The 19,289-nt window shown below is 40.7% G+C and overlaps 1 protein-coding gene and 1 non-coding gene across 2 annotated transcripts in view; one reads left to right on the forward strand and one right to left on the reverse strand.

Moving 5' to 3' along the window:
* Positions 1-724: 724 nt before the first annotated feature.
* LOC126473472 (E3 UFM1-protein ligase 1 homolog) overlaps positions 725-19,289 on the forward strand; it is a 56,806-nt gene continuing 38,241 nt past the window's right edge. Inside the window, exons 1-7 of the mRNA XM_050100547.1 lie at positions 725-996; positions 1,084-1,229; positions 1,348-1,589; positions 1,672-1,861; positions 9,097-9,246; positions 9,354-9,529; positions 11,482-11,670. Coding sequence (XP_049956504.1) covers positions 917-996; positions 1,084-1,229; positions 1,348-1,589; positions 1,672-1,861; positions 9,097-9,246; positions 9,354-9,529; positions 11,482-11,670 — 1,173 coding nt within the window. The 5' untranslated portion in view covers positions 725-916. The remainder of the gene's footprint in view (positions 997-1,083; positions 1,230-1,347; positions 1,590-1,671; positions 1,862-9,096; positions 9,247-9,353; positions 9,530-11,481; positions 11,671-19,289) is intronic.
* On the reverse strand, positions 7,629-7,703 carry Trnas-uga (transfer RNA serine (anticodon UGA)). The gene has a single exon. It is a non-coding gene; the product is annotated as a tRNA-Ser (tRNA).

Raw genomic sequence — 19,289 nt, forward strand, 5'->3', positions numbered from 1 at the left:
ATTGAAATAATGAATGAATAAGCAAAGTTTTTTATTTTTATACATTTTATTACCTTTCAAAATAAACTGTGTGTTTCATCAGGATTCTCATAATTTGGGAACCCCTGATCTAGAGATCAGATGGCAAACCTCGTATACACTCACCGTTTAAGTTTGCTGTGTGCCTGTAACTGGAATGACGAAACTAGTGAATGAAGTTTGTAAATGAAATGAAGAATAGGAATCTCATGCTTATATAAACGCGCACTAATAATTTTGCTGTCGTTATTGTTAGGATGTTATCGTACAACATAAAATGGTTAAATTTTCGTGCATTATTGCTAATCAAGGAGTAACAAATGAAATGTTTATCCATCTCACACAAATTCCCACTCTTATCCCTGATACGGATGAAAGTAAAAGAGTAAAACAAGTATTTCTGAGAGTGTAATCTATTTTTTCGTATCTGTACAAAACTGTGTCAAATTGAGTCTCATGCTACTGACAAGACATTAGTTTTGTGGTGTTTGTTTGGTTTCCACTGTAAACAAACACTGGTGAAGTTCCGAAGTTCAACCGCGAACAGACAATCAAAGGACGCTTATTCTAAAGCTACGTATAATGAATTTCGTTTATCATAAAACCATGTTCACACACGCAACTACAGTGACGCCACTGCTCTTGGCACGGTAGTTGCATGTGTGTACACATACAAGTTTTCTTTTACCATTGTAGCGTCAGCACATCTCTGACATCGCACAGGTGAGCGCCAGGCAGTTGTGTTGTTTTGGGTTGTGGAGGATCTTCCTGATCAACGAAAGAACATAGATTTAGTAATTAATGATATGCTGTCGGTTGTACCTTATTTTTGTTGTTGATTCCTGAAAGGAAAGAAACGATTTAAGCATAAAACTGTGCTGTGATATCGATATCAAATATGACAGCTGTTGACTGGAATGAGGTTAAGCGTTTAGCAGCTGATTTTCAAAGGGCTCAGCTAAGCTCCACTGTTCAGAGGTAACCCGCAAATAATCTTTTAGTTTCTGTTATCTCCATTACTCTGTGTTGAAAAGCACAAATAACAAATTTTCCGCTATGTTTTAGATTGTCAGAAAGAAACTGTATAGAAATTGTCACCAAACTTGTTGAGTTGAAGTTGTTGGATGTGATCTTCACCAATGACGGGAAGGGCTACGTCACTCCACAGCAGTTAACAACAGAAATCCGCGACGAACTGTATGTGCATGGAGGTAACGCTGATTTCTGTCCCTTTATTTAGCATTTTTTGTCACTTTATAATAAAACTATTACATACGATTGGCAGGGTTTGTTATATTGTTTACTGATTAGAATGCCTTGTCTCTACAGGTCGCATTAATTTGGTGGATCTTGCAAAAATCTTATGCGTGGATCTGAGTCATATTTCAGCTCGAGCAGCAGAAATCGAACGTACAGACTCGGGATGCACTGTTGTGCTTGGCCAATTGATTGATAAAACCTATCTTAATCAGATAGCGCAAGAAATTAATGATAAACTAGTTCAGGAAGGTCAGGTGTCTATAGGAGAGCTGACTAGGATTTATGACTTACCAGCTGATTTCTTGCAGTCAGTACGTTGTTGTCATGTAAATTTTAATGTGCAGTAATGTTTTAAGCCACTTAGCTCCATATTTATATATGGATTGTTTGCAGGTTGTCCAGAACCATCTTGGGAAGGTTATACATGCAAAACAAGACAAAACTGATCCTAGAGTTTTCTTCACAGACTCTTACATTGCTCGTAACAAAGCATGTATACGTGGAGCATTGGCTGCAGCAACTGCGCCTATTCGTATAGCAACACTGGTTAAACAGTGTGGCTTAAATGAACGGCTGTTCTATGGTATGTGGAGGCTGAGCTTGCATTATCAACTAAAGCACTAAGCTGCATGTGCAGTTTGCTTTCCGGGGTATTAATGAGGTAGCTTTGCAGAACCTCATTTTGAATAAACACTCATTGACATATTTACACTCTTACTGTGATATGTTGACATGATTGTATACTGTAAATATTGCTGTTATATAGTATTAGCTGTTGTCATTAGTTTATTGATTGGTGTTCATATGCAAGTTAGTGAAAGAGAAATATGGTTGGGTAGATCTCTAACATGGTAAAGTTAGTGGTTTGGAACGAAAACATTTTGTCATTAACACTTTGGTATTTCTTATTTTTTGGCTGTCCTTTTGCTCTTCATTTGTAGAAAAGTTATGTTTTGCATCCAGATGTGTTCTCCATGCTACTCTCATCCATTCCACTTTGTCTTTATATGTGTACACCAGTTACGAAAATTTGTGGAGCATGTACTTTTTATCCGTGATTTGTATTATATGTGCAATTGCCTGCAATTAACATACTGCAATGTCATTGTGAGATTTCCTGGCAATTTAATTAGCAGCTTGCATAAACTTAATGAATTAATACTGCATATGGGCTAAAGTGGAGATCAGGGCCAGCAGAAGTCACAGCGGCGCTTATCTACTGCTCATAGGTTTGCAACACTTCAGTTTCATATAGTCAGTGGAATGATCCTTTTCTGTAATCAATGAGAGGCAAGAAGAGGGGAACATATTTCTAGTGTCAAAATTGAAACCATTGTTTTGTTTGCTGTTTTTTGGTATATCAGTGAATTTTGAGAGAAATATTTTGTAATAATGGCAGTGAGTGCTGTAAAGTGGATTGATGTTGGTGTATGTCTCATTGATTAATTGCAGGGTCGCAAAAGTGTCTCAGATGTGGTGGTGAAATGACTATACAGTCGATCTGTGCAAACACACTAGGTGGATCAGTGTTTATTAATTAAATAATGGGAGAAGGCAGGTGGATCAATATTCATTCACAGAGTTGCACAGTCAATACATAAACAAACATTGATTCACTTCCCATCTCCCATGATTTAGTGAAAAACATTGATTTAGCTACCTTCTCTCATGATTTCAGTAAAGAAATATTGGTCCTTTAACTATGGGTGCTCATGCAGATTGATTGTGAAGCAACACAGACTAGAAAAATATTTCACTGCTTTTTCAAATAAGTCATGGGTTGAGACGCTGTCCTTGATTTGCAGATACTAGCCCGGTTTAAATAGATGTGACTTAAACAAGGAGCAATTAAATTTATAATTGTTATTTACAGCAATGTTTAACCCTTTCTTCCAAATGTTTACTTCAAAATACGTCGTCGGCCTGCTGCTCTGTCATTGGCTGCATAACACAAACATCTGACACATCATCTTTTGTTCCCATCATATTTCACACCAAGTGCTGACAACATTCTAGAACAAAACACAAAAGTACACGATTCACCTTATTCTCGACTTTCATCACGCATGTGACCCAGATGGCTTGATTTGGACTTAAAATATTATTTGAGCTCAAAATATGCTGCTTGACAAGAAGTGGTATGGGTGCTAGCAGTAGACAGCATTCATACTGTAATGGTATCTGTGTTTAGCTCTTGCAGGAGATTATATGAAGGTGCATTCAGTGATAATTTACCATCTTCTCTCAGTCCCAGAAACCTAATGTCTTCTGCTTCACTAATCATGCCGACATTATGTGGGAGCTTAATGCTAGTGTGATCAGATTAATGTGTAAGTAATTGGACGTTCCTTGTTTCATTGCAACTGAGAGGCAACCAAGAGCTACTTCTCTTTAGATTATGACTTATGACATTACTCAGTTCCTAATCTAAATCTATAACAATTATGCTTGCTTAATCTTCATACAAAACCACTTCACAGTTATCTTCAATGCTTGAAGAAATGTTATTAATGTAAATTTTGCATGGTTAGGTTCTGCTCATGATTAATATGCATGTGTCGTGAGCTAACATTAAATTTTTGAGAATGAGATTTTCACTCTGCAGCGGAGTGTGCACTGGTATGAAACTTCCTGGCAGATTAATCTGCCACGAAGTTTCATTAAATTCTTGATTTTTCATTTCAGCTGATCTTCCATTTGTTGGCAATATCTCATTCAAGATAGACAGAATCCTTTGGAAATTTCAAGCTAAAATGGTTTTCCATCCACCAACTAACATTGCAGATATTTTTGTTCAGTGAAAGGTAATTTGTTATGGTAGGCTGGAGTATTAAAATACAGTGTTAGCCAAATGATTCAGCAGATTTCAAAGCACCATTTATTAACAAGTGTTCAACCTGCAAAGATGGGAGTTACATGAGAAGATACACACTCATAAACTTTCTGGTACATTCTACAAATGTTCAATGTGTTCGTCACCTAGCACACATCCAAAAACAGTAATCCAGTTCTGTCCATATGTTTACTAGTGCGTTTGCATCAGTGTCCATCACAGCAGCAGCTGACCATTCCTGCAGTTCTTGCAGCTTTGTTGGCATTGGGGAATATAAACTTTGCTCTCAACATAACTCCACAAGAAGAAATCACGACACAAGATCTGGCAATCTGGGCCGCCATGGCAACACCTCCCAGACCAGCGTACCCTATCCAGTGATGTGGCAGTTCTCTCTTGAGAAAGCCATGGACAGTTGTGCTCCATTGAGATGGAACCCTGTCCATTTGAAAGATGAAATTTGATTAGTCATTCGTATATCCACCACACAAAAACTCTTCTGCATTGCCACCATCTTGTAGAGTACTGTCACAGGGCTCCCATCTAGCATGTATGCAGGCCACAGGATGGGCTTCTTAAACATGATGAGTGTACCTATTTTTTCATGTATCGACCATATTTGTACATTGCATAGTTGTTAATAAACAGTGCCTTGACACCCATTGAATCATTTAGTCTAATCCTCTACCTTGCCAATACAGTACCGCTTATTTAGGTTGGACCACATGCACCATGGAAGAACATTACGTAGGATATCAACTTTACTGTTGGGTTTTGCAACTCTCAAAGTGTGCCATTGCTGAACATTGTATTTCCACCAAGTGTACAAGGGAATACAATAAAACATTTTGATTACTGCTGATTCATTTTGGAGCTCCATTATTAGTCTACTTAGGTATACATGCCACAAAACATTATTAACGCAACAGCAGTTGTCAGTTGGTTAATGCATGGGTTGCTATTATTTCCATGACTTGCTCCCAGCAAAGACAATAGTGAGTGGCAACCCACCAGACATTGAAGTTTCGCAATTCTGCCAATGAGAGTTGTTTCATTATTGTTGGCCTTGCAGTTATGATCATGACACATGCAATTACATACAGTGTGCTAATAAATTGTATGACATGGATAGCAAGTGTCAGCCTTCGACAGCTCACCTGAAGTTGCCTGGCAAGTGCCCAAATGTAGTATTGTCCATGATATGAAACAAAAACTGGTTACATTCCCAAAACATAATTGAGAATATGTGTGCTGTCTGTCTTGTCTGAGTGAGTCAGTGACTTGTATTTAGTATTGGTGTCGTATGGTAACTGGTGCAGCATTTGTGACTAGTGGAATATGGTGATGGTATTTGGATACAGTAATTGCATACTCTTTAACTGTTATCTAGAAAGTCTGTTCCTCACACACACCATCATCTATACATTGCCAGCCAATATCAGTATGATAAGAGTTTTGACTTTATTTATGGAAATATGTCCCACTTGACGTGATATATCACTCAGGAAAAATTTCTCTTTTTGGTTACAGAGAAGCCTTCTTTCTGAATTATCGTGAGTGTTTTGGCCACAATCTTCAACCAAAGTGCACTTATGGTGTCTGCGACTCTTCTGTTTTTGTGTGTCTACAGCTCGTGGTCACGTTATCGCTTCCTGAGCACAGGGTTCTGGGTTCGATTCCCGGTGGGGTCAGAGATTTTCACCTGTCTCGAGATGACTGGGTGTTTGTGTTGCCCTCATCATTTCATCATTCATGAATATGGTGAGATTGGGCTGAGCAAAGGTTGGGAATTTGTACAGGAGCTGATAACCGCGCAGTTGAGTACCCAACAAACCAATCACCACCACCACCACCATCTTCTTCTTCTTCTTTTTCTGTTGGGTGCTTCTGTTGGCAGTTCATTGTCGTCGATTTTAGCCGATAGAATGATAGTATATGGCAGCTCAATCTCATGTTTTGTTTCTTAATATTTCTCAATTTCTGAGGCTTTGGAAAGGTTGAGAGGCAGCCTAAATAGCTATGAGTGAAACGAGCAGCTATAACAGTTATAATGTTGGTTTTTCACAAATATTTGGCTGCTTTCCCACAATACTTGCATTTCTGAGATTGAGGTTAAGATGTAACTTAATAGCTCATCTTACATTGCTATGAGTGAAACACCTACGAAGGATCTCGCGGAGCTTCCTACATAATACAGTCTTTCATGTAAGCACACCAGTTAAAGAAAATGGATGACTGGAAAGTACTACCTAATTTCATTGACAAAGCATAGGGTATTACAAACGAGCAGTGTAGTTGGGTACCCACATCTGACTAATAATTAATTATGTTCATTCCCCATCATTCATCACGGGAACCCTTATCAATAACAGCATGCAATGGGAAAGAATGGACACAAAAGTGCTGCTTTACCCAGCCTTCTGTGTCTCCTCATGACAATCCAGTCTTGAACTGGATAGCATTTGACTTATTTCACACTAGCAGCTGGTTGTGTTTTAGTTTAATACCAGAATATTTACAGCTAGTGCTGACGAGAGTGAAATGAAGATTTCTGTATGAGTTCTCAGGCAGGTGCTGTACATGATTTCTGAATATGATGATTAAAAAGTGTGTTTATTGGCAGTTCTCATTTTTTATTTAATACTTTTGCATCTCTAACAGTGCTCATAAGCTCTAGATTCCCAGATTCACTGTTGTTCATATTTTGCTTTGAGGCACCTCAATACCATTAATACGAGGGTAAGTCAATTATTATCCACAAAGTAGCTATAAAAATTTATTGTAATCAAATAGGAAACTTACAAGAACATCATTTTTTGACATAGTCTCCTTGTGTTTCAACGCACTTGGTCCATAATTGTACAAGCTTCCTGATGACCTCATAAAAGAAGGTTCTCGGTTGAGATGCGAGCCAGGAATGCACCACTTCTTTCACTGCTTTGTCTGAGACAAATAGACGTCCCCTTAATGCCTGTTTGAGTGGACCAAACAAGAGATAGTCAGAAGGGGCAAGATTGGGGCTATATGGAGGATGATCCAGTACTTCAAATTTGAGTTTCTGGAGTATTTCAGCAGTGTGGGCAGCAGTATGCGGACAGGCATTGTTGTGCAACATCACAACACCTTTTGACAGCAATCCTCGGCATTTGCTTTGAAATGCAGGGACCCATCTTGTGCAAACTTTATGAAATGCAAGTCAGTTGTGGATGATTTCGTAGGCAGAACAGTGACTAATTTGCAGCCGATGTGCCACTTCGTCAATAGTGAATCATCTGTCTAAGAGAATCATTTCATGTGAACGTGCAATGGTTTCTTCATTTGTGGTGGTAAATGGTCGTCCGGCTCCTTCATCGTGCGTAACACTTGTGTGACCATATATGACGGTAGTATCTGTTCCCGAAAGAACAATTACCGTGGATGACCATGCAGCTTTGCTAGAAATGAAATGATAATTAAATGGACACCCTAGCTGCAAACAGGTGTTGATGTACTTCATTGGGGACATGTTGAAAATGTGTGCCCCGACCGGGACTCGAACCCGGGATCTCCTGCTATCATGGCAGACGCTCTATCCATCTGAGCCACCGCGGGCACAGAGGATAGTGCGTCTGCAGGGACTTATCCCTTGCACGCTCCCCGTGAGATCCACATTCCCAACATGTCCACACCACTACATTCGTAGTGCACCTAATAGTGGTGTGGACATGTTGGTAAGGTGGATCTCATGGGGAGCGTGCAAGGGATAACTCCCTGCAGACGCACTATCCTCTGTGCCCACGGTGGCTCAGATGGATAGAGCATCTGCCATGTAAGCAAGAGATCTCGGGTTCGAGTCCCGGTCGGGGCACACATTTTTAACATGTCCCCAATGAAGTACATCAATGCCTGTTTGCAGCTAGGGTGTCCATTTAATTATCATTTCACTTGTGTAACCATTTCAAAATTTTTCAATCCATTCGTAGACACTCCGTTGTGGCAAAACACTGTTCCTGTACTGTACTGAAAGTCTTCAATGAATTTCGGCCCATGATACGCCTTCTGACGTCCAAAAACAGATCACTGAATGTTACTCTTCTTTGGTGCAAATAGACAGCGGAGCAGGCATGATTAACAGCACAGCAGCTTGAAAATTGCAAAGATATAACAACAAATAAACAAAGCATGCATGATCAATGTAAAATTACAGTACTACCAAAATAAACAAAAATATAACTAAATCGTGGATAATAAGTGACTCACCCTTGTATTTATTTATTGTGATATTATCACCCTAGGCTAACACTCCAGAGCTTTTTCGGACATTTTCAGTTTTGCCAGGCGTTCATGTCTAAATCTGGACGATACTTTGAAGTTTCAAGTGGTATTTTTTTAAATTCTGGTAGCAGTGGATGTCAGTTTTCAGGGGGTGAAATTAGTGATTTCACTGACATGTTTGTAGAAGTACGTTGTACTTCATCTGGATGATGTAACACCACCATTATGCTACCTATGAATTTGAGATCTCACAGATGTCCGCCAGCACCTTTGTCATTTGGAAAGTCTTTGGTTGTAAGAGATTTCTTTCCTTGTCATTATTTTAGTCAGATATGGAAAAGTAATCTGATTTGTGTTTGCATCCCAGAACTCCCTGTGTTTGTAGAACTGATTCTAGTTAGCTCCAATGATCCTATATGACACAGTGAACTTGTTGTGTTGACAAATTTTGAAACCTTGCTTCACTGAGTGGCATTGACAACATTGTTTTTGCATTGGTCTTTACTTTTGTGCACATTTCCGTTTGCTACAATTATTTCATACATTTTAATGTTTCCTGATCAACAACAAAGAATGGTCACCCAGCAGATAGCTAAATTTTCTTATCTTTTTGCGTACTTATGCACAATCCATCATTCATCTGAATGTGAGCGGTTGTATCTCCTCATTTTTGTTTTTGTTTCCTTCTTAGAATTACCTTTGTAGTAATGTCTCTTGATAATTGGTTTCAGCTATAATAGATAACCTGATTGAGAAAAAAGAAGTGCAAGGATTTTTGAGTGGCCGACAGGCTGGAAGTAGCAGTGTTTATATGCCAGCAATTTTTGCCAAATCATTACAGGATTATGCAGACAACTTTTATAAGCAGAATGGATACTTAGGTGAGCTTTGGTTTCAGTAGTATAAGAATGATTCATGAAAGAAAGCTAAACATAATTCTTAGTTGCATTATATTAGAAAGAAAAAGTGCATTGAGTTTAATTTCCAGATTATGACGACCTCTCAAGAATGGGTGTAAACAATGTTCATACTTTTGTTAATGAAAGATTCCCAAAAGAAAAGCTTATAAAAATTAAAAACTTTGCCGTGGGCCCTCAACTTATCGGTCAAATAGAATCAGTTGTTGAGGAAGCAATGTCAACTGGATCATGGGTAGACATAAAGGTAAGTTTTGAAGTGCCTTACATATAAAGCAGATTTATTTATTTTATTTCACATGTCCAGGATTTAGATATACAAAATAATTAAAATACGACGTGATAAATAAAAGTACAGAGCAGTAACAAAAGATACTCTAAGTCATAACATAATACAGCAAGACACACATGGTTTTCTATTAAATGGACCACAAGTTCCATAATTCCTACATGGTTACTGTCCCTTGCCCCCTGGCACTGGGTGGCTTTCCCAGTAACTTTAAGCCCTGACCAGCCTTTTTTTGTTTAATCATTTGTTTTCTTCCCAAAGAAAGAGCCCCAGATCCAAAAGCCTGAGTGTTTTATATACTTCTTTTTCTTTTCATCTGCCACTATTTTGTGAGTATAGTTTCTCTATATATGTCTGATATATTTAAGAGAAGGGCTTCATAAACTGAACAACACATTGGTCCACGTCTGATTCTTATCCAAGCAGGTATTCGGCATGACATCCATCAATAGAGCTGTTGGATTCCTCTTGAGGGATATCTTGCCAAATTCTGTCCATTTGGTGTGTCAGATCATCAAAATCCTGAGATGGTTGGAGAACTCTGCCCATAATTCTCCAAAAATTGTCAATTTGGCAGAGAGATGGTGACCTTGCTGGCCAAGGCAGAGTTTGGAAACCACAAAGACAAGCATTAGAAACTCTCAGCCGTGTGCTGATGGTCATTATCTTGGAAACGTAAATGCAGAATGGATTGCTATGAAGGGCAACAAAACGTGGTGTAGCATATTGTCGAAGTACCGCTATGCTTTAAAAGTCCTGTTGATTATAATAAAAGGGGTTGTGCTGTAAAAAGAAATCCTGCCGCTGTCTGGGGCACCTCCAGACATATCATCTGGCCATTGGGGCTCTGTTAATACAATTCTACTCCAGTCAATGTGATTCCAGGCCGAAGATATGAACGGAGACTCCTCAGACAGCGGTGGTATGCCAACCTTACTGTCACCCGCCATATGGCCTGAAAAGCAGGGCTGATGGTCTAGGGTTCCATTATTTTTTTTACATAGACCCCTTTGGTTGTCATCAGTGGCACCTTTCACAGCACAGTGTATGTCAACGATATTTTACCCCTTGATTTGTTGTCCTTCATGGCAAACCATCCCTGGGATACATTTCAGCAACATAACAACCTCCCACACTTGGCAAGAGTTTCTAGTTTGCCTTCGTGCATGCCAAACCCTAGCTTGGCTGGCTAGGTCACTGGATTTCTTCCCACTTGAGAACATTTGCAGCTTTGTGGGCAGGGCCCTCCAGCTATCTGGGAATTCTGATGATGCAACACACCACAAGGACAGAATTTGGTAAGATATCCCTCAGCAGGACATCTAGCCACTCTACCAATTAATGACAAGCTGAAAAACTACTTGCATTAGGGCCAGAGGTGGACCAATGCAGTATTGAGTTTCTCAATGTGTGAAGTTCTTACCATTCAGATTTTTCAGAAATTGTACTCATTTGTTTGTCTGTACATGTACAACACATGTACCGATTTCTGTCCCATTTGGATAAATCCTTTGTGATTGCATACTTTTTTTCTTGCAGTGTACCTTTCAATTATTTGATAATTTCTGAATGTGTCATAAACTGGACAGTATACTAGTCAGAGGCAGGATACTGTTCTGTGATACCCAATACAAAATCTATTTTACAAGCTCTTATCACTGAGTTTCCAATACATCTTAAAAAGTCACTTCTCTGAAAACTATAGTGTATTTTGATTGTGAACTTATTCAATGCAGGGCACTATTTTCGTATATTTTGCAAATAAATTAGTCTGCTTGCACATTGATCTGTAATTTGTAAGTGTTTGGGAAGACATCTAGCTATTGTTGCCATTGAATAGAACTCTTTGTATGTTAAAAACACACAGGTAAAGTTACAGTTATGTATATTCCTCTGCATTTTATTCACAGGATATTATTCCACCAGTATTTGAGAGAGAAGATGCTGAACATATGTTGGAAAGAGTTGTAAAGAATGTTAAAAATAAGTTCCCGAATCAAGAAATGCATATATTTAACAAGACTGTTTTGGTTTCTGATGCCTTTTTACATCTGCTCCTTAAGTCTTTCGACACAGTGATTCAGAAGAAAGCAGAAAATGTGAGTTGTTATATTTCTTCTTATCATAGTTATTCATGAGAAAGTGTTTTCCCTCTCCTATAATGAGGCAGTTTATTCATTTTTTTAATTATTTAATAGTACAGAATGAACAATGAGAATCCACATTATAATGGACTAAATTTATTGGCAACCATACAAAATGACTCTCATATGTTTGGTTTGGAAATTTTTGATTTAATAAAATTATTCTTATGTAACCACTTAATAAACCCGAAGTTGTCTCTCTTTATTTTGACATAAACTTAAAATTCAATGTTTACTCAGGCAACTTTTGAGCAAACCTTGGAAATATTAAAACTTCCCTTATACCCATTCAGTGCAGATAATTTAGTGTCGGTTACTAGTGAGTTGTCAGGCAGGCATTTGTAGCCTTCCAGCTGGGTTTTGCTTCACAGAAGCTCAGCCATGATGAAATTCTGTAATCTAGTTTTCTAAAGGTGATTGATTGCCAAAAGTGGAAATAAATTATGTTGTTGTTGAGTTAGGCCTTTACAAAAATCTAACAAATTGTCCAATGAAAATGCCCTATGAAATTTATGTTTTTCACAAACTGCTGCTTTAAACACTCATTGTAAGCAAACTACTTGGCCAGTTTTGAGATGTCATTGTTTCAGTAATAACAAATTACACATTTTGGAATAACAGTCAGTAATGTCACATCTCAGTAGTGCCATCTAGTGGTCATTTGTTAAAACTAAAAAGGCAGCTCTTATAGTATTCTGTTGCTTACTCAAATGTGAGCATTATGCCATATCATTCCCATGTCACACCTACTCCCAATTTGGCACTCCAGAAGTCAGTTCCCATGTGGACGACCCAAGGACGAGACTTGGCATTTACGACCACTCACCACTTCCTACTGCATTCCAGACATAGCCACCTCCTGTATGTTGAAATATGATGCCACATGTGAAAACAGCCACATCAAATAGAAATTGTGTTATGGTTACTGTGCAGTGTTCTTCGCAGATATGGCAACGTATGTCTGCCTGCACTAATGGCTGACCTCAACATTGTGCCAAAGTACAAGCTTTATGATGTGATTGCTAAAAAAGCTACATACCACAGTACTGATGGTTCCAACAGCTGCTTCAGGCCTTCTTATTCCCAACACTCACACATCTGAATTGCACAGGTGGGTACTGTCCATCCTGCAGATCATCAGTTCTTGCAGTGCACAATAGAGAAAATAATTCTGTATGAGCATTGGAAAATTTAATTATAAACTTATAGCCCATTACATTTTAAAAGATAAACTTGATGACACAGATGGTTCCACAGATACTAAGTTGGGTGTTCCATTGTTTACTCAAAGAATGCCCTGCATTTTTTTACAAAATTATATATTTGTTTCACTATTGTCAAGGAGATGAAATATGCAGAGGCTTAACTCACCTGCTCCAACTCGCAGAGTGCTTTTCAGAGTAACCAAAAAATGTATCAAATATAGAATCTTGCCCTGGACTTCCAGGAAATCCATCTTCCTCTTGACAAGCAGAGTATTGAATCCGTTGCAATCAAGTAGACTTGTAAATAAAATGTGTCAACATTATGAGAGATACCTTTGTGGTCAATATTGTCACTGGTGAGGACGGTCATACCTGCATCCATTCCCTCAGAAGAGACAAGGTCATTCTATTTTGCAGCACCATATTTAAACTGTCCTGTAAAAGTGAGCAGCTATGTTATGCTTTTAGCATTTTTTGTAACACAAGTTATACAAGTATTTACTGTGACATTTAATTTCCACTTAATTTTGTAACATTTATTCTTTAATAAAGTTTTTATATGCAATGTGGTATTCAGAATATGGAATATTAATTGATTAATTGTCACAAAGAAACACCCCCCCCCCCCCCTCCCCACCCTCTCAGCTACTGCTGACACACGGGCGCAGACCGCGAAGAGAACACCTCGTGAGGGGAGGGGATTTAATACGGCCACCTGCCCTCAGGAGCTCAGTTTGGCAGCACGCCTGACGATGGCGATGTGTCTGATCGCCGAAATATTGTGCCCGTTGGACACTATGGACCAGCAGTACACCTGTGGACTGTTTGAGCAACGAATATGCCAGGAGAAACTGAAGAATCAGTGATTATATGCCTATAACATGGGTTCAAAAATTTTATGAGGCGTATGAATCCCCTTGTCTTGTCAGGTTGTAGATTTCAATGTGTACCAGAGTAGCTGACTGCCATTTGGTTTGACAGCTAGTGATGCTTATCTGCAAGGCAAACAGTCTTTCATTTGCATGTAAACTGAGAGAAGACAATTGAAGTTTTATATAACTACGTGAATAGGAACAGATGCATTTTAGGCTCACACCTACAATACACAAGTTTTGCAGCATCTAGTAGCATTGGCATTAGGTGCATGAATCAGAAAACCATATAACCACTTAGTTTCCAAAAAGTATTCTGAATATTGTATGGTTCTATAATTGTGTTGTCTTATACCCTTTCCAAAATCCACACATATTATAAAAATTGTGTGCGCATGCTCCCACATCTTGTCTTAAGCCACTGGAGTGATTTCAACCAAACTTGGTACATATATCCTTTAATGTTGGCTAACAATTGCTGTGGTAGTAAGAACCACCTACATAATGTAGATCAGGATATATGAAGTCATATTCTGTACTATTGAGATACTCATGCAGTAAGATCAAATTAGGGAAATTCCTGATACCTGGCAACACTTCTGACAGTTTTCAGCTGTGAAGCATAAATGGCTGTAGGTGAAATTAGTAGCAATCTCTAGAGGTACAAAAAGGCATTGCCTTAGAGACCTTTATAAAATCGCATTGTAGACACACAAAGCAGTTTCGCCTAGTGTCCAGAAACTGTCTATTCCTAATAGAAAATTGGCAAAGCGAGTACCTGGACAGTGTTGGGTTTGCCAGCTAGTACTGTTTTAAAAGTAGTAAAAACACAGTCTCAGGTCCTTTCATCAACAAGGATTCTGTGCAAATCACACTTAAATGCCTGGCAGAGGATTCCTCGAACCACAATCACAAAAATTCTCTGTTATTCCACTCTCAAACAGCACACGGAAAAAATGATCACCTTTATCTTTCCGTGTGAGCCCTGATTTCACTTACTTTTACCGAGCGAGGTGGCGCAGTGGTTAGCACACTGGACTCGCATTCGGGAGGACGATGGTTCAATCCTGCGTCCGGCCATCCTGATTTAGGTTTTCTGTGATTTCCCTAAATCGCTTCAGGCAAATGCCGGGATGGTTCCTTAGAAAGGGCATGGCCGATTTCCTTCCGCATCCTTCCCCAATCCGAGCTTGTGCTCCGTCTCTAATGACCTCGTTGTCGACGGGACGTTAAACAATAATCTCCTCCTCCTCCTCCACTTACTTTATTATGATGGTTGTATCTTCCTATGTAGGCTAGTGTCAACAAGATATTTTCACATTTGGAGGTGTTATTTGGTGATTGAAATTTTGTGAGGAGATCTCGCTGCAACAAGAAACGCCTTTGTTTTAATGATATCCACCCCAAATTCTGTATCATGTCCGTGAGACTCTCTCCCCTGTTTCATCATAATACCAAATGTGTTGCCCTTCTACTCCGTGGATCCTATCCGGTACAGATCCCACACGATGCAGCAGTACTCCAAAAGAGGACAGGCAGGCATTGTGTAGGCAGTCTCTTAAGTAGATCTGTTGCATCTTCTAAGTGTTCTGCCAATAAAATGCAGTCTTTGGTTTGCTTTCCTGACAAAATTCTCTGTGCGTGCTTTCCAATTTAAGTTGTCTAATTACAATTCCTGGATATTTAGTTAAATTGACAGCATTAAATTTTTGTGATTTATCGTGTAACCAAAATTTAGCAGATTTCTTTTCATATTCATGTAGATGACCATACACTTTTCTTTATTTAGGGTCCCTTGTCAATTTTCATACCATATAGATATCTATCTTAAATCATTTTGCAAGCTGATTTGCTCTTACGATAACTTTAATAGACAATAAATGACAACATCATGTGCAAACAACCTAAGACGGCTGCTCAGATTGTCTGCTAAATTGTTCATATAGATAAGGAACAGCAGAATGTCTATAACACTACCTTGTGTGAACACAGTATGTGTTCCAAAATTCTGTTGCATCCTCGATGCTAATGATGTGGGCCTGTAATTTAATGGATTACTCCTGGTGACTTTCTTGAATATTGGCGTGACCTGTGCAGCTTTCCAGTCTTTCGTTGTGTGAGCGGTTGTATACGATTAAGTATGGTGCTCTTGCGTCAGCATACTGTGAAAGGAACCTAATTCCTCCACAGTCTGGACTGGAAGACCCTCCTGCAGGTCTGGGGATTAGAATAGACCCAAGGTATTCCTGCGTGTCGTAAGAGGTGATTAAAAGGAGTCTCATATGTTTCGGTCTTTATGTGATGGCACCTGTAGGGTTTGACCTCCATTTTTCAAAATTTTCCCGAAGAGCAAGCCAATTGGGGAAGGGCGCCTTACATGGTGCATAGTATCCATCGTGCATTAAGATTTAGCCCAATTTCTCATTGTCGCAATACAGCCCCACTCATTCTCCATTTCTTGGGTGAGAACAACTTCCTGGGTGCGTTTTCCACCATGCACTATGCAGTGTCGCAGTCTGAGTTGACGATGAACATGGACTTCTTTGCACCTGATATCCAGCACGGTAGCCAGTCTGCTGTGGTGGGGCCGCCATGTACCCTGTTTGTTGTAGCTCCCTGACCACACAGGGATTGCTCTGCTGACACCTTTGCCGTTAACTCCCCACATATGCCAAGGGGTACATGCCCATCCCACTGGGGCTTCGGGACTCCCGGCATGGCCATCCTGCCAGGTGGCCTTTGCTGTGGCTGGGTGGCGCCTGTGGGGAGGGCCCCTGGTTGGAGTGGGTGGCATGAGGGCAGATGACACCCAATGAAGTGTAGTCCATCATTCTTGCTGCTGGTGAACCACCAGCAGTCTCTAAGCATTCACGAGCTCAATTTAACACACAGAAGTACAACCTCAAATCGTTCCCTTCCCTGGCCACACCATGGGAGGAACATGAGGCTAAGGATGGCAGCAGATCTTATTTGCCCCGTCACCTTGTATATTCGAGAGCTGATGGGGAATCTTTCATGACGATGAAGCCTCAGTTTTTTGTTGAACACTTAGAGGACAAGTTTGGGGAGGTGGAGGGATTGTCCAAAATGAGATCTGGGTCAGTCTTAATCAAAACAGCATCCTCTGCCCAGTCACGGACATTACTCGCTTGTGATAAGCTTGGGAATGTTTCTGTAACCATCATACTGCATAAGAGCTTAAATATGGTCCAGGGTATCATATTTCACAGGGACCTTCTTTTGCAGTCTGACGATGAGCTACATGCCAGTTTAGAGCGGCAAGGTGTACATTCTGTCCGGTGTGTCCTCTGGGGTCCGAGGGATAATCACGTTGCCACTGGTGCCTTCATCTTGGCCTTCGAGGGCGATACATTGCCCAAGAAGGTCAAGGTGATAGCCCACTGCTGTGATGTAAAGCCCTACATCCCTCCTCTGATGTGGCTCTTTTAAGTGCTGGAAGTTCGGCCTTATGTCTTCCCACTGTACATCCAGTGTCACATGTCGAGATTGCGGATGCTCATCACATCCCAGTAATCCATGTGCTCCACCTCCCATCTGTGTCAACTGCCGAGAGCACCATTAGCATTGCTCGTCAGACTGCAAGATTCTCCAGAAAGAAAGTAAAATAATGGAGTACAAGACCTTGGACCAGCTGACCTACACTGAGGCTAAGAGAAAATTTGAATACCTGCCTCCTGTATGTATGACATCGTCTTACGCCGCCACTACAACAGTTCTGGCACCATCAGCCATGCCAACCCCAGTCGTGTCTTAGAGCCGGAAGACTACACTTGGCCCCTTGATTATGGGGAGCTCAAAAGCAGCTGGTTGTATTATTTATGGCTTCATGGCTCTCCTCTGTCCCTGAGACTGAATCAGTTAAGCCGTCCCATCCAGACAAACCTAATGAGCAGTGAGAGAAACCTAAAAAGAAAAAGACCCCCAAGAACCAAGGCACTGTGGTGGCACCCACACCACCACTACTTACAAGCTCTGTGCCTGAGGATGAGGTTGAGATTCTGGCGTCTCCTGAGGACCTAGATCTCACTGGCCTCTCAGACACAATGGATATATACTGCTCAAGCAAAAAGTCAGTGGCAGCAGGTGACCTGAGGCGTAAACTGCCTCATTGAATGTTCCATGCCTTCCCAGTATCACGATGACTTCATCCTCCAGTGGAATCGCAGCGGTTTTTTCCACCGTAGCGACTACAATCGAGTGACAGGTGGAGTTTACATTTATGTCCTAAACTCAGTCTGTAGTGAAGCTGTGCCCCTTCAAACCTCTCTTGAAGCTGTGGCTGTCAGAATAAGGATGACACAGGAAATAACTATCTGTGATGTATATCTTCCTCCAGATGGTGCAGTACCCCTGAATGTATTAACTGCACTGATTGATCAACTCCCTAAACCTTTCCTACTTTCAAGAGATTTTAACCCCCATAACCTCTTGTGGGGTGGCACCATGCTTGCTGGCCGAGGCAGAAATGTCGAAACTTTACTGTCTCAGTTCGACCTCTGCCTCTTAAATACTGGGGCCGCCACCCATTTCAGTGTGGCTCATGGTAGTTACTTGGCCATTGATTTATCAATTTGCAGCCCAGGACTTCACTCATCTACCCACTGGAGATCACATGATGACCTGTGTGGTAGTGACCACTTCCCCATCTTCCTGTCACTGCCCCAGCATCAGGCCCATGGACATCTGCCTAGATGAGCTGTAAACAAGGCAAAGTGGGAGACTTTCACCTCTGCTGTCACCACTGAATCTTCCCCACATGGTAACGTCAATGTGATGGTTGAGCAGGTGACTACAACTATTGTTTCTGCGACAGAAATTGCGATACCTCACTCCTTAGGGTGCCCAAATCGTAAGGTAGTCGGTTGGTGGTAGCTGGAAGTCGCTGAAGCAATTAAGGAGCATCGGCGAGCTCTACAGTGGCATAAGTGGCACCCTTCCCTGGAGCACCTCATAGCCTTAAAACGACTCCGTGCCCGCGTTCGCCAACTTATCAGATGACGGGAGTGTTGGGAGAGATATGTCTCTACCATTGGGTGCCATACATCGCCTTCCTAAGTCTGGGCAAAGATCAAATGTGTTTTTGGATACCAGACCCCAACAGGTGTTCCCAGTGTTGCCATAAATGGTGTGTTATCTACCAATGCAAACACAATTACCGAGCACTTAGCTGAGCACTTTGCTCGAGCCTCTGCATCGGAGAATTACCCCCCAGCTTTTCGCACTCTCAAACGGCGGCTGGAAGGGAATGTCCTCACATTCACTACATGCCACAGTGAATCCTATAACACCCCATTTACAGAGTGGGAGCTCCTCAGTGCCCTTGCACATTGCCCCGAAACAGCTCCTGGGCCAGATCAGATCCACAGTCAGATGGTTAAACATCTCTCATCCGACTGCAAGCGACAGCTCCTCGTCATCTTCAACCGGATCTGGTGCGATATTGTCTTTCCATCGCAGTGGCGAGAGAGCACCATCA

The sequence above is a fragment of the Schistocerca serialis genome, chromosome 4 (assembly GCF_023864345.2).
Source record: "Schistocerca serialis cubense isolate TAMUIC-IGC-003099 chromosome 4, iqSchSeri2.2, whole genome shotgun sequence".
Classification (NCBI taxonomy): Eukaryota; Metazoa; Arthropoda; class Insecta; order Orthoptera; family Acrididae; genus Schistocerca; species Schistocerca serialis.